This window comes from Apiospora phragmitis, assembly GCF_038363925.1.
Source record: "Apiospora phragmitis strain CBS 135458 chromosome Unknown utg000013l:1.0-2965645.0:1.0-2969333.0, whole genome shotgun sequence".
NCBI lineage: Eukaryota > Fungi > Ascomycota > Sordariomycetes > Amphisphaeriales > Apiosporaceae > Apiospora > Apiospora phragmitis.
The window spans coordinates 557,673-582,344 of NW_027117413.1; the positions used below are offsets into that span (position 1 = coordinate 557,673).

Consider the following 24,672-nt stretch of genomic DNA (forward strand, 5'->3'; position numbering starts at 1 on the left):
CCCTTGGGCCCCCACCACTAGCGCATACCTACAAGCTCCAGCCAACAGGCTACTAATGGGGGACCAGACCACTTCTCTCTTTCATCATCAACCTGAGCTCACCACACGTCTCGCTTTGCTTTGCTATGGAAATACATATCAATTCAGCCGGTCGGTCTAGTTGAGTAATCTAACAGACATATTAGGTACATCTTCCTCTCTATTCTGATAGCCATCTGACAGGTTGCATGGGAAGCGCGCATGCGCGAAAAGCCAGCCCTCTCTCTACTTATTGATCGTTCGCCCGTACCAGAGTCATTTCCCCTTCTGTGTTTTCTAAATCCTCCTCTTTTAACTTCAGCAGTTCTGCAACGCCTATGTCCCTCTCATCTGTAAACAGGGCACGTACGACGAAGTCGAGAACAGCAACGAGTCTCTTCACCTCTTTATCCGTAACCACCGAATCGGCAAAGTACACCATGACGTCCATACTCTGAAGCTCCTTGCCCCGCATTATCGGGGATATGATGACGATGAAAGGCATCCCATTGTCCCAGAACAGGGGCTGAGGCCTCCTTTCCAGACCAATCCCGCCAGCCGGCGGCGCGGCGTACGGATCTACCGCCTGCACATTGACTAGCGGGGCCACGGCACAGGCTGCCTGTGCTTCCGGATGCAACTTTGCCACGTCTTTGAAGCTGAATTGCTCGTAGGGTGCAAAGCTTAGGAGCTGCTCCCGCACGTGGGCGATGAAGCTCGTCGAGGTGGATGTCCCTTCAGTGTGCCGCAAGCGTAGCGGCAAGTTGTTAACCGTAGGACCGAGCAGATCCTCGATTCCTGGGACCGAGGCGATGGTTCGACCTGTAGAGACTACGCGCAAGATAGTATCGGCGGTTCGAAGTTGCTCGTGGAAGGCGAGTCCGAGAGCCGCATATGCCAGCTCGGCAGGTGTTTTATACGCTCGTACCCCGGCCACGCTCTGGGGCAATTTGATACTGTGCCGCAAGAAAGTGTTGGACGAAAGTACCTGTGCTGTCTCCTTAGCAAATGCACGCGTTGATACCCCAAGCAGCGCGTCGCGCCAGAACGCCGAGGCATCGGTATGCCCTCGTTGATCAAGGCTCGCCTTCATGAAGTGCCGGAAGTCCACTTTCTGCTCCTGCTCAGCCGCGTTTCCATCCGTTCCGTCGGACATGCGCGTATACTCGCGGTCGAGCAACGCGAATAGCTTGTTCAGACTCCAGGCGTCGTATACGATATGATGCAGCGTCACGACCAGCCACTTCCCGTTCACCACGTTCGCGTGGGTCAGCGCTTCTCCGGAGCCCAATGTTCGCCCCTGATCGGCTGTAAGGAAGGCTTCGAAGTCCGCGGGTTGGCACTCAGCGCGGACAACCTCGCCAGGGGACCGCAAAACAACCTGCAGAAGTCCGTCCTCAATAGACACTACACGGGTGCGCAATATGTCGTGGCTCGAGACAATGCGGCTCCAGGCGCGACCGAGACGGTCCACGTCGACGTTTTCGGGTATCTTGAAAACGTTCTGCATCCACAGGGCGCCCGGCCGCACGAGACCGTAGTGGAATAAATCGAGCTGCGTCGGTGTTACGGGATAGGCGTCGACCACCTCTTCCACCCCAACCCCGCACCCTCCTGCAGCTTTTGCTTTCAACGAGTCTATGCTCGAGCCAGCCGGTAATCCTGGCAGCAGGGAGAAGGCAGGGATCTCTGCCGGTGACTTACCCTGGAGATCTGGCGTTCTGCCTTCAACCAATGCTGCCAGGTCACCCAGCTGCGGGCATTTGTAAATGTCTTGCACCGCCAGTGAGACGTTGATGGTACGGGCGAGGGAGGCTAGCTTAATGGCCACGATCGAGTCTCCGCCGCACTCGAAGAAGTCAGCCTCGACGCCAAAGTCTTCCGGCCCAATGTTCATCACGGTGGACCACAAGTTATGCAGAAGCTTCTCCATCTTGGTTCGTGGTGCTTGCACCTCGCGTCGCGTCGTCAAGGCGAAGCGAGCCAGGCCACCATATCCCATGTTAGCCACAAGGGCACGGAGGCGCTTCCTGTCTGTCTTGGCCGACGCGTTAAGTGGCATGCTTGTCAGCGCCACGAAGAAGCTGGGAACTGTGAACGCCGGCAGGACCAAGGCGAGCTTGCCCGGAGACCTTCGGTACTCTCAATGAAGCTCTGGAGAGCCTCTTCGTCCTCGACAACAGCCACTTCGTTGCGGTTCTGGGGACGACCAAATGATGTCGTGCTCACAAACGCCACCAGACGCGATTCCGACCTGTCCGAGGGGTTCTCGATCATCTCGACGGCTACTTCCAGGCCGACCTGGCTCAGTCCCCCCAAAGCGATGCGGATCTTGTCCTCCACATCACCAACGTCCACTTTGAGCCCGTGGAGCTTCACCTGCGTATCCTTGCGGCCGAGGAACTGTACGCGACCACCCGGCATCCAACGGGCCAGGTCACCCATTCGATAGATCCTGTTCTTCCCATCGCCAAGGAACGACAATTTCTCCACGAATGCATGTTTCGTCTTTTCGGGATTGTTGTAATATCCAGCGGCCACATTGGGGCCTTCGACGACGAGCTCCCCGATAGCTCCAATAGGCATCAGCCGGTTGCAGTCGTCAGGATCAACAATCCAGGTGGCGCACCCCAGGGACCACCCTATGTCGGAGCCCACGTCGGCCGTGGTAAAGTGCGGGTGGGCATGGCTCCAAATGGACGTCTCCGCCGGGCCAAACGAGTTGATGAGATGCAGCCTCGGGGCCCAAGTATTGATGTTGGTGACAGTAGCTGTCTCGCCTCCATAGAGCAACGTCCGAAGACTCGGTACCTTGTTCGGATCCAGAAGAGATGCGACGCTGGGTGTCAAAAAGGCCCAGTCGACGTGCATGCGCTCCATAGCCGCAGCAAGGTCGTTCATGTTCATACGCTCCTCGTCGGAGGGGATGCAAACCTAGACCCAAGTCAGCACCACTTCTCAAAGGGTTTCGGGGGTGTCGCAAAACTTACCGTTGCGCCGCGTGTGAGCGACGTGAAGATCTCTCCAATACTGACGTCCGACGTGTACGCCGTAAACTGCAGGTTCCTCCCACCCTTGTTATAGCAAAGCGTCTCACCGTGACCACGCATGCTACTGCAGAACGCAGCATGGTCAATCATGATGGCCTTTGGCTTACCGGTACTTCCGCTGGTGAAAAGCAAGAAAGCCAGGTGGTCCGGTGTAATGCTGGCCTCGTTTGTTCCCGACAGGCCGGCATCAGCTTCCATGGACGGCCCGACGCACATGTACCGGGGAAATCTGTCTTTCACAAAGGAGAGGTTCCGTTCGCTACAGAGAACGAACTCGGCGTCCACGTCAGAAACCAGCGACTGCAGCACATCTGGCGGCTGCGCCGGGTTCAGGGCGACATTGGCCGCACCAACTTTAAGCACAGCCATCATGGCCACGACTGCCCAGAGGCCCTTTTCAAACACGAGAGGCACATGCATACCCGGTCGCAGGCCGTGCGATGTCCACAAGTGGCCAGCCAGGCGATTAGACAGATTATCAAGTTCCTGGTACGTCATCGATCCCTCGTGGGAAACGAGCGCCTCGGCGTCGGGCTGTTCCCGAGCCCGTTCACTGTAGAGTTCGTGTATCAAGGCCCTCTTCGGTTCGGGGACGACTCCATTCCACTTTCGCAGCTCCTCGATATCTTCGGGGGCAGCGAGGTCTAGATCTGCAATGCGAAGCACGCTGTCATCTGCATGGCCACATATCTGACACACTACGTGTGTCATTTGGCGGAGGAATCGCTGCACTTCCTCGGGCAGCAATACATTGTCGTCATGGGTAGCGACGAGGTGCAGGTCTTGCCCCGACACGGTAGCCTCAAGGACCAACGCGCAGTTGTGGTATCCATTGTCCAGTCCAGAAGGCGGCTCGATTTTGAAGTGGAACGCTCCAGCCGCCTCAGCGTCCACGTTTTGCGGCGCAGAGGCGTGGGGCTCGTCGACCTGGACCACGAGTAGGCTCTGGGAATCCACGGTAGCCAGCGCCTCGGCGTTATACTGCTTGATGGTCTGCAGGCCCTCCTGCTCGTACGCCAGCATCTCGGCCGACTCGGCTTGGACCGCGGCGAGAACATCGCCAACTCGCATCTCGCGCGGAATGCGGACTCGAATTGGGATAGTGGCAAGTGTCGGACCGGCCACTACATCGGCCGATGCCAAGAGATGAGATGCGCGTCCATAGACAGTTGAGGCGAAGACGATATCATCGGTGCATGAGTACGCTCCGAGGATAATGGCAAATGCAGTGCGAAGCCAAGTCGTCGGTGTGAAGCTCCCCGAACTCAGAGTGTCGGGTAGACGACAGGTCCATCTCTGTACGGCGTTGGATCTTGGGCGGAAATCTGGGCCTGGTAGCTCGGGCCAAGATAGTCGAGGGAGACCGTCGACATAACGCTGCCAAAACTCGCGACTTTTCTCGCGACCCCTGCCCTCGAGACACTGGATAAAAACATTGAAAGGCGTCAGCTCCGGTCTCGGCATGCCGGCGTATGCACGGCGGAAGGCCGTTAGGAGCAGAGCCAGCATCCAGCCATCGAACACTGCGTGGTGGATCGTCATGACGAAATGGTCCCTATTCGTCTTCCGATCCTTGAATAACGCCAGCCTGAGCATATCGTCGCCGGTCTGCATCCTGTCTCTTGTATCGAGCTTGAGGTATTCCTCCAAGCTCCGTGCCCGCCTCCACCGCGGCTTCGATCGCAGAACCGCCTGCATAAGGCGGATGGTACCGTCATCCTTGGCCCAGGGAAGAAGCGTGTCCGTAGCACTGGCCAATCGTCCAACACCGTAGACCATGCCTTCTGAAATCGAGCTTGGTCAATGTCGGGCAATAGGGTGTGCACCATCTGGGCGACGTAGGTGCCGCGGCCATCTTGTGACAGCGCCAACAGGCCCTCTTGGAGTGGTGTGCAGGGATAGATGTCCTCGACCTCGCTCACCTCGACCCCAAAGTACTCCGCAGCGGATTTGATGGCCCCAACCTCAGCTGCTGCAGCACCGCCCACCATGACGAAGGGCATTGGGACCGCGGCCGTAGTGTCTTCCAATCGTTCCAGTGCCGCCTCATCGAAACCGAGTCTATCGTCTGCCACGACGACCATCTGTGCCATTTCGCCCAGCGTTGCGCTCTTGAAGATCTGTTCTACTGAGATCTTGAGATTATGACGCCTGGCTAGAGATACGAGGAGCATCGCAGATAAGGAGTCACCGCCTACCTTGAAGAAGCTGTCCCTCACGTCCAGGTCGAGCTCGCGCCCGAGGGTGGTAGCCCATAAGCGTGCGAGAAGCTTCTCCATGACCGTCCCGGGGTGCATGCAGCTGTCTGGATGAAGACCTGGTGCCTAGGCGAACGAGCTCTTCGGTCGGCACCATGGACGCGAGCATTTTCAGTACCTTGCGGTCCGTCTTGGCGGATGCCGTCAAGAGCATCTCACCCAGCGGAACATAAGCGGCTGGCACCATATGCCTCGGAAGCACCCTCTTCAGAGCGTCCTCAAGGCCATCTAGCGCATTCTGTAGAGGCGCTGGGACCTCATGTGAGAGAAGCGAGAGTAAGTTCTGAGTCTCCGAGCCTGGTGCTGGTGTAGGGGAGTTACTGGGCGCTGCGATTGGTTTCTTTGGCGCAATAAAGGCTGCCAGAATCCGTGGCGAACCTGCAGGGTGGGGATTGACAACATCGACCGCAACCATCATTTCATCCGGAACATGTTGACGAATCTGATGCTCAATCTCGCCCAGTTCGACGCGTAAGCCGTTAAGTTTCACTTGGTGGTCTCGCCGCCCAAGGAATTGCACCATGCCATTGGGAAGGAACCGTGCAAGATCGCCGCTCCTGTATAGCCTCATCGATTTTCGGTTAGCCGGTTTCCAAACAGGATCCACCACGAACGTCGCCTGGGTCTTCTCGGGCGCGTTCAGGTAACCGGCGGCGACGTTTGGCCCATCAGTCAGTAACTCGCCTATGGCGCCAATTGGCAACAGTCTGTTGTAGTCGTCGGGATCGGTGATCCAAGTAGCACAGCCAACGCCGTAACCGATGTTACTACCAACATCGCTCAGCTCTACAGGGCGTGGGATGCAGTGCGTCCAGATAGAGCACTCAGCCGGACCGAAACTATTGATCAGATACAGCGACGGGGGCCAAGTAGCAAAGTTTTCGGGCGATGCCGTCTCTCCACCAAACACCAGTGTCCTCAAGCACGGCACCTCGGAAGGCCCCAGCAGGGTCGCGACGCTGGGTGTGAAGAATGCCCAGTTGACGCCGAGATCGCGCATGGAGCCGGCGATGTTATTCTTGCGATCCCACTCGGATGGTACGCAGACACAGGACCCGACAGCTAGAGAAGTAAAGATCTCCCCGATACTTACGTCAGAGGTGTAGGCAGTGTACTGGAAATTCCGCGATCCCGGTCCCGTAGAGAAGCGGAGGACCTCGCTGTGACCTCTGATGCTGCTGGCGAAGGCCTTGTGGGGGATCAAGATGCCTTTAGGTGTGCCCGTCGAGCCCGACGTGAAGAGGACAAAGGCTGTGTAGTCGGGCGATATCGCTACCTCAGTGCTGAGACGCGGCTGCGGTGGTCTCTTGGACAGAGCTTGAAGCGTGTTGGCGTCCAGGACGACGTTGCGGCGACCGAACCCGGACGCTAGGTCGCGGTTCTGCGCGTTACAGACCACGATACACTCTCCCATGCCTTCCACCAGACTGGCCAGGCGCTGTGGTGGCTGTGCTGGGTCCAGGCAACACTGGCGCCGCCCGCCTTCAAGACGGCTAGCATTGCTGCAATAGTAAGACCGCACTTCTCGAAGAGCAATGGTACGTAGGAACCCTGCTTGACGCCGAGGGAACGCAACAGCCTGGCGAATTGCTCGGACACCCTGTCTAGCTCCGAGTACGTCCATTCGCCGTCGCGGGCACAGATGGCCGGCTCATCGGGCTGCGCATCGGCCCGGCTCTCGAAGAGGTCATGCACCGTCCGCTCCAGGGGCTCGGGAACATTGCCGTTCCACACCTTGAGCTCCTCCCAGTGGGAGCTCGGAACATGGTCGATCTCCTTCAGGCTGGTGTCAGGGTTCATGGCGCAGGTTTGTTGCAGGACATGCTCGAAGTGGGCTAAAAGACGTTCAACCTGGATGAGTTCGAACGCAACGGGGTCGTATCCCACCGCAACTGAAAGTGAGCCGTCTTCTCCCTGGGGCGTGACTTCCAGGACCAAGGCGTAGTCACGTACGACATGGATGGGGCTATGTTCGATGTCGTCGCCCCGTCCGCTTGGGGGATTCACGATTATAAGGCTCTGGAAGGCGCATGCGGCCGCGCAATGCTCGTCAATGGTTTTGATGTCATCTATGCCGTAGTGGCTGTAGTTTATCATGGTCGCAATCTGTGTCTGCACGCCCCGAAAGAAATCTGAAATACTGGCATCGAGTGTGTCTATGGTGACACGCTGCGGCACAACTGACAACGTAGAGCCCGATTTAGGGTCTCGGTCATAGGTGGGCAAACCGGCGCCGAAGACGACGTCGGATCCCTGGTACTGAGAAAGAGTGAGAGCCCACGCTCCATGCACCCATGCGGCGCGTGATTGAAGTGAATCTTGGGTGGGAAAGTGTATCTGTATGCTCTTCTGCATGTGACTAGTTGCTTGGGTGCGGTGCCCGACCGGTACCTCGGGAAAGCTGGGAGCTACACAGCCCTGCAGCGTGCGAACCCAGAAGCTCCGCGCGGCTTCGATCCCGTCCGCTACATGCTTTCCGGACGGACCTTGGAGTCGCGAGAGAGGACCATCTTGGGCGACGGCGTGAGGCATAGTGATGCTATGGGGCTCGGATCGAATAGGACCCTCCGTTAAGGCGCCCATTTTGCAATTTGGTATGTGATATATGAAGGACGTCTGGGCGGCAAATAGGGCGTCTCAAAAAGCTAGTTCATAAAGGAAAGTGTGGTGGGACAGCTGTTGTAATGAGTTGAATTGGAGTCGAGCTGAGGTTCGGTATGTATTACCGAACCATCATAAGGGAAACAAGTATACTGTCTTCTTTTAACACGGCAACTCACGACCAAGAGAGAGCCCTCATGTATATCAGCGCCACGACGTGATTCATCTATGCTATATTGCCGGGGTGTCATTGACTGCGGTTCCTATCCTGGGGTTGCATTGGCGAGAGAAACCTCACCAGTGGTCTCTGGGACTTGGACCAGGTACGGCTGCCCGTATCGAAACTCTACCTCCCGACGTCTTTCGAACTTGTTGAGCCACGAGTGGTCGCACCGACTCTATGCGTGATGTGTCTTACATGTTCATGTATAACGACTGGAGTAGGAGGGGCCAAGAGCCACCTGGGTGATCGTGAAGTGTGCGATTCCTATGCAAGCCGTTGGCAGGGTGGCACCCACGGTTGATGTTGCCCCCGTGGGTCCGGGCGTGGGGCCATTGGTGGCACCACTCAGGGGGTTCGCATAAGACCCACAAACCCTGGCCGAGAACACACTCCACCAAGGTGCACGCTCACGGTTCTGTTAGGAACCCTTGCAGATCCCATTCGACTATCGCAGTGGAGACCTGATGTTGCATAACTACTGTGTAAGTGGTCTGCACTTCTATACGCCCCGAGGGGGTTTCCCACGTGTTCGCCGTAGTCGGGCCATGGATGGGCTTTTGAAGTCTAGACCTGCAAATTCACTTGCATCCCTGGCCGAGTTGGTATTGAATCGAATCCAAGTTTGAAGCCTCGGTCAGTATCTTGCTATGACGGCGCTCACCGGAAATGGAAGCCCAAAGCATGAGTGCCCTTCTCCAACACTCCTATAATTACATCAGCATCATCTAGGTGATGGCCAGAGAAGTGTTTTTCTTTTTTCTTTTTTTTTTTTCTTCCTCCAATCTCAGCGTTAATAAGGGCTTCTTTCAAACGGCACGAGGGTCATATTCAAGTATTTATTCGTGATGAGTCTTTAGTTTCAGCCGGACTAACTTGGTATTCAATCGTGATCTGTAAAGAACAACAATAAAATTTCAACACGCTCCTAACTTGAATAAGTAATCATCCTGCACTCATGTGGCTGGAAAATACTCTATAATAACATGACAAAGTTTCATCCCCCTTGTCCAATCATTCGTAGCCATTGCTCAATCATAAATCTGTTGCCTCTGCCCAGTCGACCTCTGTGTAGCCAAGGCTCTGTCGGTATTGCCCATCACACCTTGACCGCTGAGCCGCTCGGGGGCGGAGGAATGGGAAGTCGTAATCTTCGTGTCTCGCGCACCAATCGGCCCTCTTCGCGGTTGAAGTACCTTTCGGTCCAGAAGCTGTGTCCTAATCAGTATTTCTTGATCCACGGCGAGATGAAAAGAATGGACTCACCTCCACAAGAGACAGCCCAAAGAGATATTCCTGATACCTTCGAGGTATGTGGAGACTATGCGGTCGGTCGTCGAACCCCAGCTAGGCATCTTCAGCAGTGCCTCGTACCACCGTTGATAGCACCCGTCCAGCATCCGGCCGGTCTCGTCCACGGCATCCTGAAGCGTCCAGCCCTGGCTACGCAGGATGTTGATTATAGATAGATCTTCTCCTGATAACTACCGACATCGTCAGACAAATAAGCAGGCAGGGGAGAAGTGACTTTTGGGGAGACATACCACATCCTTCTTGTATGACAATATGTCGTTGTGGCTAAGACACGTCAGACGGCATTCTCATTTCAGGGCATAGGGGTCACCACTTACATAGCGACCAGATCCACAGAAACCTCCTGGCAGGCCTTCAGAGATGGATGGTTTATGACATCCTCGGGGACCTCAATTCCAAGCGCGTACCTATAGCCATGTCAGCCCCTTACAGATTCCTTTCAATGCGCGTCACCGGCGGGGGGCAAAGGATGGTTCACGCACTCGACAAGAGCCATGCATGGCATCGCCGCAACGGTCGCGCGCCGGAAGACCATGAACTCCTCAACTGTCATGGTCTTGAGGTCCGCCTTGCGCGAGTTGACTTGGGCCAAGACGCCAAGCATGTACTGTTCAACATCTGTGAAAGAAATGTCAGTAAGAAAAAAAATCGAGAAACGGTACCTGGAACCAAGCATGTCTCGACTTACATTTCTTGTATCGATACTGAAGCGCTGATCGGTAGTAATTAATCAGCTCATGCCCATCCAGCCGCGATCTACCTCTCGTTGTGTCATTTGAACTTACCGGGAGATGTCCGCTAGACGTTTCCCAGTCAGCTTGATTTCATGTTTGACAAGTGCTGGCCACTCACCTTTTGAAATTTTCGGTAGACAAGCTGAAATATGTAGCCGAGGGGGTCCTCTTCGCGCGACACACCAGGGTGGCCATCATCGAGCAACGACATCATGTGGATGATTTCGCGAGCTGCTCCGTAGATATCGTCCTTCAGATGGCCCTCATCGAACTCTACCGATAAGGGGTCAGTATAAGAACATACAAACCAAGTCAAGGGTACAGCCACCAGATGGCGACTCGCAATAAGGGCCAATATAATGTTGGTAGTGGAAAGAACACAGAAGACTTACGATCATCCCAGTAGAAAGCCTAAACGCACCCGTTAGCCAAATCATCTAGGTATGGGCGGACCGATGATGCTCACCCAGTGGTTCCAGTCGATCAAGGTCCGTAGCGTCTCGGCATCGCAGTGCGGCCCGACCCACCACGAGACCATGTAGGCGAAGTCCGCGCGGCTGTTCCGGGCGGCCTGCTTCTCGCTATAACCTAGAATCCTTTTGGGGGGAGAGAGGGAGATAGTCAGAAACCGTGATCTCTAGTCGTGGATGGCTATTGTACGTACTCTGCAACCCATGCGTCGGCCTCCTTCTTCACCTCGGCATAATGCGGGTTCTGGGCAAGCTCGACAGACATGATAGAGGTGAACATGTCTGGCACAACTAGCTCGACCTCACCTGCAGTGACATTGTCATCTGTAGTGTGGTCCATTGTGGGAAGACTCGGTCGGACAGGGTCGGCGAGCGATGGCGCCATTTTCTCAATGAATAACGTCTCAGAGAGACTTTGCGTAAAGGGGATTAAGGGAAGTCGGTATAATTACACCCGAAGCAAAATAGGCCTATGTGAGTTGGGTGGCTATATCCGGGTAACGTTGAAAGGGAAAAGGGGGAGAGGAAGAGTATTGTGTGAGAACGATAGTCTCGGTTGATCTTAGTATCAGATGGTCGACTTGTAAATGCCCAACTTTTCAAGGGTCGCTAAGTTTGTAGGCATGGGATACTGAGTAAGTAGTTATCCCCGAGGTCGACGGGGGTTACCGGGCGGGTGGCACCACTGGCGCCAGTCATGCATGTTCCGGCAATCGGTCGCAACATTGTTGATGGTCCGAGAATAGATGCCTGGGAAAACAGTCCACGTGTAGCCCATGTCCAATCTTAGGGTCTTGTTTCAGATTTCTGTCGTTTTATCTGCGATAAGTTCCCCTCTGTTGGGGAAGACGGCGTGGTGCCACTGGCGGCGACGATGCGATGCCTGCTCCACATGCCGACCCGCCATCTCTCGTCGCACATTAACTTTTGGACTTTTGGGCCAACCGGCATCTTTGTCGTGATTGGTATAGGTGTAAGCAGTCCCTTTCATTTCACCCTTCACGAATTTTTCTTAGCAATTCGTTGAAAATCCTGTTATGGTCCGACACAAGTACCGGAATCTGACCAGCACGACTTTATAACGATGAATCTCATCAGTGCTCTTCTCGAGCAGAGGGAGCTTACAATATCTCCCAGCCGAGTCCTCGGGCTGGCTGCTGCATTGGTAAGTAGCGAACGGGACCGGTGTGAGTCTGGTATACTAATGTATCTTCATAGGCTATCATCTACAGGGTCGTCGCAACTGTGTACCGGCTCTACATCCACCCCCTGTCCAAGGTTCCCGGCCCGAAACTCTATGCAGCCACAAGCGTCCCATTCGAAATACGGAACAAAATCAATGGCAAGTTTGTCCGGGACATGACTGCACTGCACGAGAAGTACGGCCCGGTCGTGCGCGTCTCGCCCGACCGCGTTGCTGTTGACGGCTCCGTGGCCTGGCCCCTCTTCATGCGCCGGTACAATGAAGAGTTCAGCAAGATCTGGCAATTCTACGGGTTCGGCCCTCTCGCCATCCTCGGCGCGGGCCCCGAGGCCCATAAGCGGCAGCGCCGCGTCATGGCCCACGCCACCTCGCCGGCCGCGCTCGCGGACCAGGAGGTCTATCTCCAAAAACATGTCAACAAGTTCGTGGATGTTTTGGGCGAGCATGCGGACCAGGACAAGGCCATCGACATCATGATCTGGTTCAACTACCTGACGTTCGATATCGTGGGCGAGCTGACGCTCGGTACATCTCTCGGATGCTTGGATTCTCGGGACTCGATCCATCCTCTGGTCGGTGTGGTGACAGCCACGACCCGGGACAACGCCAGGAGACTGTTCATGACGGGCATCCCGCTGCTAGGCTCGCTTGTCCCCATGGCGACTTACCTCTTGAGAAAGAAAGAGATCACGAAAATCCTCGACATGCAACGCCACATGGAAAGCCAGGCGGAGGCAAGAATCGCCTTGGGCACGGACACCCGCACCGACCTGGTCACCTACATGCTGCGCGCCAACCAGGAGGACAAGGGCAAGGGCATGAGCCACGAGGAGATGCTGGTCAACAGTCGGGTGCTGCTCCTCGCCGGGGGCGAGACCACCGCCACCGCGCTGTCCGGCTTCGTCTTCCACATCACCAATGACCCGACCGCGTACAAGACGCTGGCCGATGAGGTCCGTGGCACCTTCAGCTCTGCTGACGCCATCACCATCCGCGCCACGAGTCAGCTGCCGTATCTGTGCGCGTGCATCGACGAGACCCTGCGCATCTACCCGCCGGCGGCGGATATTCCTCCCGCGGGTATCGCCCGGCACCGACGTCGGGGGTTATTACATTCCAAAAGGTGTACGTGTATTTGTTTTTTCTTTTTTCTTTTTCTGAAATCTTGGTCATTGCCGAGTAATCCATGTGAACTAATTCAAAATAGACGATTGTGTCCGTCTACGAGTGGGCCACGCACCACTCCGCCGAGCACTTCGCCGACCCGGAAAGCTTCGCGCCGCAGCGCTGGCTGCCGGCCACGCACGCCCTCTACGACGCCAGGTTCGCCGCCGACAACAATGCCGTCTGCAAGCCCTTCTCCGCGGGGCCGCGCGACTGCACCGGCAAGATCCTGGCCTACGCGGAGATGCGCCTCGCGATCACGCGGCTCTTCTGGCACTTCGACTTCGTCCGGGAGGCGGGGCAGGACGACTGGATCGCCGGGCAGTGCGTCTTCACGTTGGCGGAGAAGGGGCCGCTCAGGATCAGGTTGCGGCGTCGGGCAGGGCAGTATAGAAGCCCAAAGGGGGACGAAGAGCACATGGGACAAGAGTCATTGTATTTGTGTTAATCCCGAGTCGGGAAAAGACGGAAAAGGGGATGTTATGAATGTCAGCATTGACGAGACCTAGTTCAGGTCAAGGACAGACTTTTCTGGTGATGAGACTGACTTCTGCCATCTGATATCGATGCGGTCGTTTTAGAGGCCAGGAGCACCGGAGAGCCGGGTAGTAGTAAGAACTTGGTTTATTTAGACTTTCTTGCATACCGGGCTGCGCGTAATATCAACACTAATAACGTCAACTGTACTAGGGTAACCTTGTTGAATATCTCACCCCGCGCTACAAACAATATTATCTTATCTGCATCCAACCCGCTCAATCAGTTCCTGCCCGCTGTAAACGAAGGCAGCTGCAACGCCCGCTGAGTTGCCTGCATCCGCTCTACCAGTGCATCGATCTGCTCCAGCATGACGCTATTTTCCTCCTCCAGTTGTTGGACGTATTCGACGGCCTCGGTCAAGACCTCGGCTTTGCTCATTCTCGTCGTGGAGCCGGTGGTGGTGGTGGTAGATGATGTTGGGGTGGAACCACCACTGCCGCCTGCTACTCCACCATCGGTGCTTCCACCACCCGTGGCTTGACTATCGCCTGCGGATTTGCAGTGGCGTTTCGGCCGCTTCCGCGACTCGAGACAGACGCGCAGGGCTTCAATCTTGTCGTTGAGACTGACGCGGTACCGCTTCTCGACCGCGGCGTGGGGGCGCTGCGGCTTCTGTGCTTCTTCCTGGGGCGATGGTGATTGTGAGGAAGATGGTCGAGGAGAAGCGCCCGTGTCGCTGGCAGTGCTGATCCTCGGCCTCTTTTTGCGGGCGTTGTCGCCCGCGGTGATCTCGGGCCGAGGTGGTGAAGGCGGTGACACCGGCTGCGGTAGTGATGGGGGCGGTGGTGGTGGCTGCGCTACTATTATGGTGGAATCCGATAGCAATGGAGAAGGGGATGGTTGCTGTGTCGGCGTGTCGGTCGTATAATAGTCCATAGTGACATCCCCGGAGCTGGGCTCATGATCCAGAAACTGGAAGGAGTTGGAGAAATCATAGTCGTCTGATGAGATGCTGCCGCCGTATAGGTCGTCAGGGGTGAGCGGCGTGCAAACGGCAGTGCTCCCTGCCTCCAAGCCGAGCTGTGGCACTTGAAACTGCGGGAAATCGTGACAGGCGCTGCCACCGTGGATGGATTGGGCGCAGAGCAGCTGCAGGGCGTCCTTCAGCGCCTGGACATAGCGAGCCTGTCCACTGCCGCAGGTGTGACCGCAGCGGCTGGCGGGGACAGCACAGTCGTGTTGGGACGAAGGGTCCGCCCATAGTGGAAATGGAGGGGGAGGTGGTGGTGTGGTGTGGTGGGCATCGTGATGACGAATTTGCGGTGCAAAATGGCGTTTGTCGACCGGCCCCCTGGGCCCGCCTTGGAACATGTCAAAAATTCAGACGACCAAGGTCTATAAGAAGCTCCCGTGATCTCTCCGGCTAGGAAATAGTTTGTTACGCCCGTCTTTGCAGAGGGCCTCTGATACGGGACAAGAAGTCTTGGGAGGAAGTTGCCAAACTGAGTTTCTAGTCACATACCGTCCCTATGCTTTGCAAAGTATTGCGCTACGGTCACGCTGCTGCTTCTTTATACTATCGTCCTACGAAACCCTTTCGTTCCCCTTAACCGTGGCTCCCGCTCCCGCTGAGCATAATCAATCAACGGTCAGTGGAGACGGGTATAAGACTAACGTCTGTGTGTCCTGATTGGCTGCGGCGTCTCGGCACAGATCGCAACAGAGCCCGTGCCAGCGCCCTAGGGAGTATCCCAAGCTTCTTGATTGGAGGAAAAGGAACCCTCGCCTTATCGTTCCTGCTCTCAGCTATCTGCCCCAATAGACAAGAGACAAGGGGAGGCCCGTCTACCGGTGGTTTTCGTAACGTCTCATATAGAACAACGATGCCCAGCCCGAGTGCGAACTCTCGCGTGAACTTTCTCCGTCTCATTTGGCGTGGCAGCCTGGGAATATACTCTAACAAACTTTCCCTCGTAGCTTGGCGGCAGCCGGATTGCATGATTTGGGTCGCAGCAATGCCATGCATGGTAGCAGGGCGTATGCAGCCTGTTACTCGGTACTGTTACTGGCCATTCACCTGAAGTGGATTAGGGTCGAACTCGAGTGCACTAATTGCGGCACTTCCCTAGGGGCCCCATAATTATGTAAGTACTTCAATCCTTGGCCGACTGACTCTATTGATAAAAGTTGCTAACGACCGCCGGCAGTCTGGAACGGCCGATTGAAATCAATCAGATAATCGCGTGGTGAGATCTCACGCCTCGTGAGACATTTGTCTTGTCCAAGTCGCATATTCCAAAGTATCCTGGTGTCTCCATATTCCTGGTGGTAGTTGGCAATTCAAGGGGACACCGTACACGAAGAATGACTCTTGGCGGTGGCACCACCAGATTACCACTCTCATCAATCGACATACCTGGCCCGCAACGAACGCAGTCGACTATCGGAGGAGAAAAGAGGAAGCGAAACACATACGCACGCAACTTCTATGGAACCAACAACTGACCGATGCGCTGGGGAAGTGGGCAAGACCATGTATAAGACCCCGGCTGCTGCAGATTGACCAAGGAAGCATTCTCAAAAGCACCTGATCCATTCGACTTTGCGCGACTACCATCATCATGCAAGATACCCTCGCTGAAGAATCACGGGAGAAGGTAGAGCCTCAGCTGGCCCAGGAGCCCGAGAGAACCGGCACCGCCTCCGACGGCAAGCCCCACGACCTGCCATCTGAACATGTCGCGCGGCAAGACGACAATAATTCCGACACCTTGGCCGAAAGCACAGAGTACCCATCAATGTGGAAGGCCATGCTGATCGTTTCGGGGCTCTTCATGGGCGTCTTCCTCGTCGCCCTCGACCAAACCATCATCGGCACCGCCATCCCCAAGATTACCGATGAGTTCAAGACGATTCAGGTTCGTGTGTGCCATGCAAATACCCTTACTATCCGAACTAGTCATGGGCGTTGCCCAAGTTCGGCTTTCTCTATTTTCTCTCTCATCATGGCTGACCATAACTCCTCCAGGACGTGGGTTGGTACGGCAGCGCCTATTTTTTGACCAGCACAGGTCTGTTCTGTCCGGCTTGCCTCTCCGGTCCTTGTTCCCCTACTGACTAGCGCGCGCGCCAGCCCTGCAACCGTCGTACGGGCGCATTTACGTGAGCTTTGACGTAAGTCTCAACCCGTTTTCCCCAATGCCGCCGATCCACATGGCTGACTCGAGCTCATGCTTGCCCCGCCAGTCGAAATGGGCCTTTCTGCTGGCCATTTTCCTGTTTGAGCTTGGGTCCCTGATCTGCGCCGTTGCTCCGACGAGCCCCGCCCTGATCGCCGGCCGGTAAGCTATTTAATAATGGACGGCGATCTGATCTGCCACCGGTCCCCGAGGATTCCTGGCATGGGCTAACCCTGTTTCGCAGCGCCATTGCCGGCCTGGGAGTGGCCGGCATCTTTTCTGGTTGCACCGTGATTACCTCTTTTGTCGGTGAGTTATCCCTAGCGTACTACCTAACAGAAAACACGCCATCTCTCGCGTCGATCTAGATTCTGACTGAAACCCCTTGGGGAACAGTGCCCCTCGAGAAGCGCCCGCTCGCCTTCAGTCTCTTCGGTGCCGTCTGGGGTGCTGCTTTCGTGGCCGGTCCCCTTCTGGGGGGCGCCTTCACGGATCATGTCACGTGGCGGTGGTGCTTCTATATTAAGTATGCTATATTATGTCTATCTGCTGCTTCAACCTCACGTTTCGGGGTCCACTGCATTGACTTTTAGTCCCTAGCCTCCCCATCGGCGCAGTCTCCGCAGCCGTCGTGATGCTAGTGCTCAACCCCCCGCCGCGCCCCAAGAACGAGAGGGACAAGACCATCCTCGTCCGTCTTCGCGAGCTCGACTTCTTGAGTGCGATCCTGCTGGTCGCCGCTGTCACTTGTCTGCTTCTGGTCCTGCAGTGGGGCGGCAAGCATCACCCGTGGAGCGATGGCCGCATCGTTGGCCTGCTGGTCGGCTTCGGTCTTCTCCTCATCGTCTTCATCGGGTGGCAGATTCGGCTGGGCGAGAGGGCGACGCTGCCGCCGCGCATCATGCGCCAGCGGACAGTGGCGGCGGCCTCGGTTTTTGTCATTATGTTCGGTGGCTCCGCCGTCCTCTTCATGTTCTACCTGCCCATCTTCTTCCAGAGCATCCGGGGCTCGTCGGCCATCCTGTCGGGCATCCAGATGCTGCCCATGCTGCTGGGCCTGGTGGTGTCCTCGGGCATTGTGGGCGCTCTCGTCTCCTACTTTGGCTTCTACACACCCTTCCTGATCGGCAGCACCGCCCTCTTCGCCGTGGGCGCTGGCCTCATCACGACGTACAACGTCGAGATGAAGGATGCGACCTGGATCGGGTTCCAGATCTTGGCCGGCGCGGGTCTCGGGGCCGGGTTCCAGATCCCCCAGGCGGCCGTCCAGACTGTGCTGGTCCAAGAAGACATCCCTGTGGGATCGTCGGCCCTCATCTTCTTCCAGAACCTGGGCGGCTCCATCTTCGTTTCCGTGGGGCAGGCTGTCTTTCAGAACGGTCTATCTAGCGGGCTGCGGGAGCTGGCGCCCACGGTGGACCCGGCCCTTGCTCTTCTCAACGGGCGCGACGGGGTTGAAACAGGCTCTGGAGCAGGCGGGACAGGCAGGGGCCTGGCCTTCGGTCCTGGTTGCATACACGAGGGGACTTCAGGATGCGTTCAAGGTGGGCATGGGCCTCGGGGTGGGGGGCGTCGTGGCCTCGCTGTTCTTCGAGTGGAGGAGTGTCAAGGATAAGAAGAACAACGCCAAGCCGACGATGGCGCACGGGGCCTAGGACCCCGGAATTGGTTTACATAGTTACCCAGCGAGCCGATAAGACTTTCTCGTGTGTACACTAGCTCAGATCTAAGCGAGCAACCCCTATTTGGAGTTCATGGACCCACAATAGGGGTAGCTCGGAAGCTTTCCAAAGCCCGTTTACGAACCACCCTGTGAAGGCTCATCATGCAAAATTTAACGGCACTAAGATCAGTCCAGTATTAAGAAGTCTAGCCCGGAAGAGTGTTCTTCTCCTAAACAGTAGTGGGCAAAACGCGTACCACCAGCGGCGGGGAATTCAGTTCGACGATCTCTTATCTATAGGGACCAGCCAGACCCCTAAACAAAGTCTCGTTCGCGGCGCACGGCCGCAGTCCCGACCCCCAGGACAGCAGCAACAACGGCTGTCACCCCGGTCTTGGCGGCCGGGCCCCTCGGCCGCCGACATCCCTCGCCGGCCCAACTCAGAACCCAGCCGAGGAAACGTGGTGCCAACGACGGGGGTTGGGACTCGAGGATGTTTCTGGACTCAGCCGAGATCGTCATGCAGATTCGGGGCGTTCCGGGATCGAAGGGTTGATGGCGGGTCTCAGTAGTGTCGGGACCCCAAAGTCTATTCAAGATAATATTAGTGCTACGATACGGGGGTCATTACTGGCGCGCGCCAGGGCGGCCTGATGGGCCCATGGCAGTGGCACCACACCCCATTGGCCATGTGGGTTAGCCACTTATCTCACTCTTGGGACATCCCTCACGACGCTGTTCGACTTCCAGAATTAAGAGTCCCCGTAAGTTAGTTTTTATCTAGACGTTGGCGATGTGATACAATTGTACACTTATAACCAAAACCATGAACTTTCGTGAGCTCTACATTGCAGCGGAGGGAACTTATGTTTTCATGTTTCATTACATAAATATGGACTAAAACGGGTTGCTAGTGACACTTTGTTTAGTCTAAGTAACAAATACTGTGCTATCCTCATATCCGACATAACTGATCGAGTAATTGGGTTGTTGGTCATCCTCTTTGGCCTGGGAGTATATCCCAGGATCGTCAACCATCGTTCCAACCCGTACTTGTACCCATTTTCGACCTGTAGCTCCACACACAACCACTATCTCCTCGCAAGCGTTATCTTGAAAAGCTAGTGCCAACATTAGCCGAGCTTCTCGGTTCTCAATCTGTGATACCAGCCCTTCCAAGTGAGCCATCGTCGGGGCGGTACACGGCGTTGGGCGGTGTTCACAGTGAACCTCTCCGTCCGCCGAGGGCCAGCGCGAGACCAGCTCGTTGTCCCATAGCCTCAGTGCCTCCTCCAGGATGTGGAGCAGGTCGTGATGCAGGTTCGCGCAGTCTCGCAAGAACGGCTGCATTGTCATCTGGAAGATGTCGCCGCGCACTCCCATCGGCCACGGTGTGGGCGCTTGCCGGTCGGATGCCGGGCCTGCCACAAAGGTCTCCTGTAGCACCGTCCCCGCACGGTTAGCTATACACGTACCATTGGTCGCGTTGATGCTTGCGCCTTGCTCACAGAAGTGTTTTGTCCGATCACTCCTCGCCCCCAATATCCACGCAGACGACCATTTTTGGACCGTGAACCTGTCGCCGACTTTTTGAGGTGTTTGTGAAGGCCAAAGAACTCGGCGCCCTGGCATATAGGTTAGCAAAAAGAGACTGATTGGGCGAAGGGAGGGGGCAGTCTTGGTGTTATCATTATTTCTTACAGACTCGAACACGCGCTGGATCGTAGTCCCCGGAATACCATGACCGGTGATCTTGAATGCGCCACATGTGGAGAGAGAGGTTAAAAGCGACTTGATAGCTTTGGTTCGCTCCGCCGGGGCGTCCCCGTATAGACAGTCCTTTGAGGGGTCGTCAAACTCATAGAATAGTGAGATATCAATAGTACGCATGCCCATGTCCACAGATTCGTCCGTCAACATTGATTACTAACGCTTTTCTTTGTCATGACAGTCAAGAATTATTATACTGAAGAAGTGGGCACCAATGGGGACGACTTGGTATAAAACAGTATCTGGTAATACCAGTCCTCTTAGTATGTAACTATGCTGTACGTGTCTATAGTATGGTGGTTTGAGGTGGCACCACCGGAGATCCGGAAGGCAAGCCACGAGTGGATGCCTGGCACCAGGTTTGGACCGGGGATCATCCTGTGGTAGAAAGGGGACATGAACAAAGTGGATCCAGTGGTACACAGCTGAGGTATGAAATAAGGTAGGTAAAATTGAAAAGGAAACGGTATGATTGTCTCTATCAAGACTACGGAGGACTCTGGACACTACAAAGTAACTACTTTTTTTTTTTGGATAGGCATTTGAACCAGAACTAGATGGCAGTCAAGCGGCACGGCGCGGCCGAGGTCGGTGCATGCAACCCGGCCAACGCTGGCCACCTCGACTGGGTCACGGGTGAGACTTCCCTGGAGGGTCTTGTGCGCGGGTCCCATGGTATCGAACTGTTCCTGGCCACCAGCGGTCCGCCGAGGGTTCCAGGACAACCCGTCGTCATTTTCGAAGCGGGCGCAGGTGCGTGCAGCTCCAGCTGGGGGCCCGTCCGCCGCCTGCTAGACCCCCGCATCCGCAGCTATGGCTACGACCGCGCCGGGTACGGTCGCAGTCCTTCTGCCGCCTCCCTCCGCACCGCGGGGGCCATGGCCGGGGAGCTGCTGGACGTCCTCTCGTCGGCGGGCGTGGGCCCCCCGTACATTCTGGTGGCGCATTCATTCGGCGCGCTCGTGGCCCGCGAGGTCGTGGCCCTCCTCGGCCCGGACGACGTGGCCGGCCTGGTCCTGGCGGATGCGAACCAGGAGAAGGCTTACAAGGCTATAGAGGAGCCCCTGCAACCGCTCGTCTCGCTGGCCGGGCCAAGAGGGCTGGCGCTGCTCGACCAGTCAGGCATGCTGGCAGGCGGGGACCTCTACACGGCCGATGAGTTGCATCGGCTGACTCTGGACGCCGAGAGAGAAGCCAAGGTCAACACATCGGCGACGGAGACAGCGCTCTTGGAAGCCAGCTCCGACTCGCTCGCCCGTAGAGGCCAGTTTGAGGCCATGGCTCTTGGGATGCAACCCGTGACCATCATCCGAGGGGACACGAAACGAGACTACCGGCGGGTCATTGCTGCCACCCGGCGGCGTTCCGATCTAGGTACCGAAGCTAGAAGGGTTCTCGAACGACTTCACGACTTTATTGAGAATGAAATCGATGCGCGTGACAACGATTTACAGCGGGAACAGATGCGGCTGTCGGCCAATAGTCGCTTCGTGCAGGCGTTGGAAAGCGGACACGCCGTTATTGCCACTGAGCCGCAGCTGGTTGCCGATGAAGTGTCGAGCGTCTGGGAAAGTTGCTTGAGTGGCAGGTTTTGAGGAAGGCTCGGCCGATAAGCGCAGCTGTGTGGCCTTGGGGGAATCTCTTATCAATGTAGCTTAAGTACCTTATCTTCTGCTGTCATATATTACCGGCGACGTCGCTACTCGGTCACTACTAGTCACTCGGATGTTACGGGGATGAGCCGGGTAATTAACCGGTAGGACCTGAAGAGAAGGACTACCAATTGCCCAGAGTGATCAAAATCTCACCGAGAACCGACGACTCGGGTTACATGTGTGGAGATAGGGGTCTATTTATATACTCTACTGCTGTGTTATGTGATCAACTCGCAGCGCGATGATGATGTAAGTGCACCGTTGACTTGCTCTTATCTTACCACATGCCCCCTTCATCTCGCTGCCGTCATTCAGACCCTGGTCCAAGCCACCCCTCCATGTAAGCCGAGTTACACAAGCTCGCCATTCGGCACCAACAACGGAGACCGAAAGTTCCGTTTGTCCTGTACTGTAGGGTCAGTCAGCTGTATCCAGCCGGGGGTAGAAAAGCCCCCTTCAGCTGAGCTGCTGTGCCGCAATCGCCATGCAAGCCTTCCACCATTCTTCGGTCCATCATCCTCGAAATCGCCAATACAGGTTTTAGCCCCTAATTGATTCCAATGGATCGAGAAACGCCTCCAGGCAGTTCCTCCGCATTGGAGATGCAAGCCATGCACCACACACCGGGATCCAGCACCAAAGCCCCGACCGAAGAAGACCTAATACAGGCACGCTCTGGGCCTAAAGACGGAGATGGATCCATGATGCAAGGCGAGCAGCTCCCAGCGCAAGATGCCAATCTCGTCGACTGGGACGGGCCCGGCGATCGGACGAATCCACAAAACTGGAACTGGAAGCGAAAGCTGTTGACAACGGTGGTGCTTTCCCTCTGCACCTTTTCCGTCTCCTTCGGAAGCAGCATCCTGGCATCCGCCATCGGCGTGCTCTCGACGCAGTTCCACGTTAGTCCTACGGTGACCACCCTGAATGTCACCCTCTACGTGCTTGGGTTTGCTGCCGGCCCGTGGGTATGGGGGCCAGCCTCCGAGTAGGTCAAACTTGAACGAAGAAGTACTCGATAAGGGGTATTACTTGAAGATCAACAAGTGCTGACCCTGTGAATCCCAGATACGTTGGACGCTACTGGCCCCTCGTGATCGGCTACATCGGTTTCATGTGCTTCACCGTGGGCGTCGCCTGCGCGCAGAACCTGCACACCATCATGATCTGCCGGTTCATGCAGGGCGCCTGGGGCGTCGCGACCGTCACCGTCACCCCGGGGGTCTTCGTCGACCTCTGGGACATCCGCACCCGGGGGCTCGCCACCATCGCCTGGGCCGCGACCATCGTCATCGGCCCCACCATGGGACCCATCATCGGAAGCTTCACGGTGAAGAACGAAAGCCTCGGATGGCGATGGACTATGTGGTAAGCGTCCACCCATAATTGCACTGGGCTACTACTGCGTCTTACCGTCTGACTCAGTTCCCTCACTAATAGGTTCACCTTGATCATTTCGGCCTTCTTCTTTGTACTTGTACTTGCATTCTTCCAAGAGACATGGGGGCCCATCATTCTCCAGAAGAAAGCTAAGCGGCTGCGATACGAAACGAAGAATTGGGCATTGCATTCGAAACGAGACGAGGCACCAGTCGAATCGAGGGCAATACTACAGAAATACGGCTTGAAGCCATGGCAAATGCTCATTCAAGAGCCTATCCTTGTTGCCATATGCTTGTATAACAGTCTTATCTATGGGGTTATCTATCTTACCTTCGAGGTCGGTAGCCCTCCAGTGGGTATGCGCGAACTCAAGAGCCAGGCCACTAACAGTGTATAGGCATATCCTTATACTTTTGGCACCGTACGGGGATGGGAAGACGGTGTATCCTCACTGCCGTTCCTCTCCCTCTTGGTCGGGTACCTCGGGGCGGCCGTCATCCAAACCATCATCCACCTCCAGATCATTGACAAGAAGCTTGTCAAGGGTATGTGTTAACTTGGCCGACACCAAACTTCAACGAATGTGGTACGACTAACAAACCTCTCTGCTAGGTATTCGCCCTTCTCCTGAAGACCAGCTCCCAACGATGATTCTTGGAAGCTTCCTTCTTACCATTGGTGAGTGTAACAGGAATTCCATCTCCTTTTGTTGTTCACTGACATTTGTCTCACGTTACCAGGCCTCTTTTGGTTTGCGTGGACATCCTCACCGAACATCTCTTGGGTTCCGCAAGTCCTCGCCGGGCCGTTCATTGGTTGCGGCATCAACATGGTGTTTGTGCCTTGTCTGAACTATCTAATCGAGTGCTACCTGGCCAATGCAAACAGCGCGTTGGCGGCCAATACGATTATCCGCAGCGCTGTGGCGGCTGCTTTTCCCCTTTTCGCCACCCCCATGTTCGCCAACCTCGGAGTGGCTTGGGTATGTCTTATTTTCTAACAATGTTTCAAGAATCTGAGGCTTCGGACAGGCCACGATACTAACGAATCGTCTAGGCAACGTCTCTGTTGGGCTTTTTATGTGTGGCATTCATACCGGCGCCCATTATATTCTACCTCCACGGCAAGAAGATTCGTGGATGGAGCAAATTCGCGTTCGATTTAAAGCAATGAGGAAGCATTATACAACGTTGATTAGCCTTCTGGGCCAGTACTCTACCCGGTGCTGTTAGCTATGTATATGATACCTAGGGGTAACTAAATTTATAACATTAGAGCTGGCATGCTGCGAGGCTTAACGTATCCCACAAGCGAATGTCCTATATAAACGACTGTCCTATTCTTTTATACCCCTTTTAATAAAATATAAGTTAATTTTACCATAACGTATTTAATATATTAAAATTAATCGGAATTTTTATCTCTAGATATTTCTATATTATTCTAATAAGTACGCGTATTATGCCCGGGCTTTCCGTAAATTTTATAGCGTTATAAGCGTGTCTTAAA

At 55.6% G+C, this 24,672-nt stretch overlaps 6 protein-coding genes across 6 annotated transcripts; 3 read left to right on the forward strand and 3 right to left on the reverse strand.

Annotated features, from left to right (window-relative positions):
• Positions 1–268: 268 nt before the first annotated feature.
• PG994_013918 (uncharacterized protein) lies at positions 269–7,909 on the reverse strand (the record flags this gene model as incomplete). The annotated part of the gene is made up of 6 exons (XM_066865327.1): positions 269–2,109; positions 2,160–2,952; positions 3,009–4,863; positions 4,941–5,223; positions 5,267–6,694; positions 6,733–7,909. 6 exons carry the CDS (start codon positions 7,907–7,909, stop codon positions 269–271), a joined length of 7,377 nt encoding a protein of 2,458 aa, XP_066708456.1.
• Positions 7,910–9,246: 1,337 nt separating this feature from the next.
• On the reverse strand, positions 9,247–11,050 carry PG994_013919 (uncharacterized protein; the record flags this gene model as incomplete). The annotated part of the gene is made up of 11 exons (XM_066865328.1): positions 9,247–9,358; positions 9,414–9,631; positions 9,692–9,725; positions 9,779–9,868; positions 9,944–10,079; positions 10,150–10,173; positions 10,247–10,259; positions 10,314–10,468; positions 10,588–10,606; positions 10,662–10,791; positions 10,860–11,050. The coding sequence occupies 11 exons, from the start codon at positions 11,048–11,050 to the stop codon at positions 9,247–9,249; spliced, it is 1,122 nt and encodes a 373-aa protein (XP_066708457.1).
• A 699-nt stretch (positions 11,051–11,749) lies between these two features.
• Positions 11,750–13,481, forward strand: PG994_013920 (uncharacterized protein; the record flags this gene model as incomplete). Its single annotated transcript, XM_066865329.1, has 4 exons — positions 11,750–11,830; positions 11,884–12,967; positions 12,993–13,000; positions 13,077–13,481. 4 exons carry the CDS (start codon positions 11,750–11,752, stop codon positions 13,479–13,481), a joined length of 1,578 nt encoding a protein of 525 aa, XP_066708458.1.
• Positions 13,482–13,792: 311 nt separating this feature from the next.
• Positions 13,793–14,884, reverse strand: PG994_013921 (uncharacterized protein; the record flags this gene model as incomplete). Its single annotated transcript, XM_066865330.1, has 1 exon — positions 13,793–14,884. The coding sequence occupies one exon, from the start codon at positions 14,882–14,884 to the stop codon at positions 13,793–13,795; it is 1,092 nt and encodes a 363-aa protein (XP_066708459.1).
• A 5,798-nt stretch (positions 14,885–20,682) lies between these two features.
• On the forward strand, positions 20,683–21,720 carry PG994_013922 (alpha/beta hydrolase; the record flags this gene model as incomplete). Its single annotated transcript, XM_066865331.1, has 1 exon — positions 20,683–21,720. The coding sequence occupies one exon, from the start codon at positions 20,683–20,685 to the stop codon at positions 21,718–21,720; it is 1,038 nt and encodes a 345-aa protein (XP_066708460.1).
• A 671-nt stretch (positions 21,721–22,391) lies between these two features.
• Positions 22,392–24,336, forward strand: PG994_013923 (mfs multidrug protein; the record flags this gene model as incomplete). Its single annotated transcript, XM_066865332.1, has 6 exons — positions 22,392–22,744; positions 22,849–23,148; positions 23,221–23,515; positions 23,561–23,708; positions 23,904–24,145; positions 24,220–24,336. 6 exons carry the CDS (start codon positions 22,392–22,394, stop codon positions 24,334–24,336), a joined length of 1,455 nt encoding a protein of 484 aa, XP_066708461.1.
• Between the last annotated feature and the right edge of the window lie 336 nt (positions 24,337–24,672).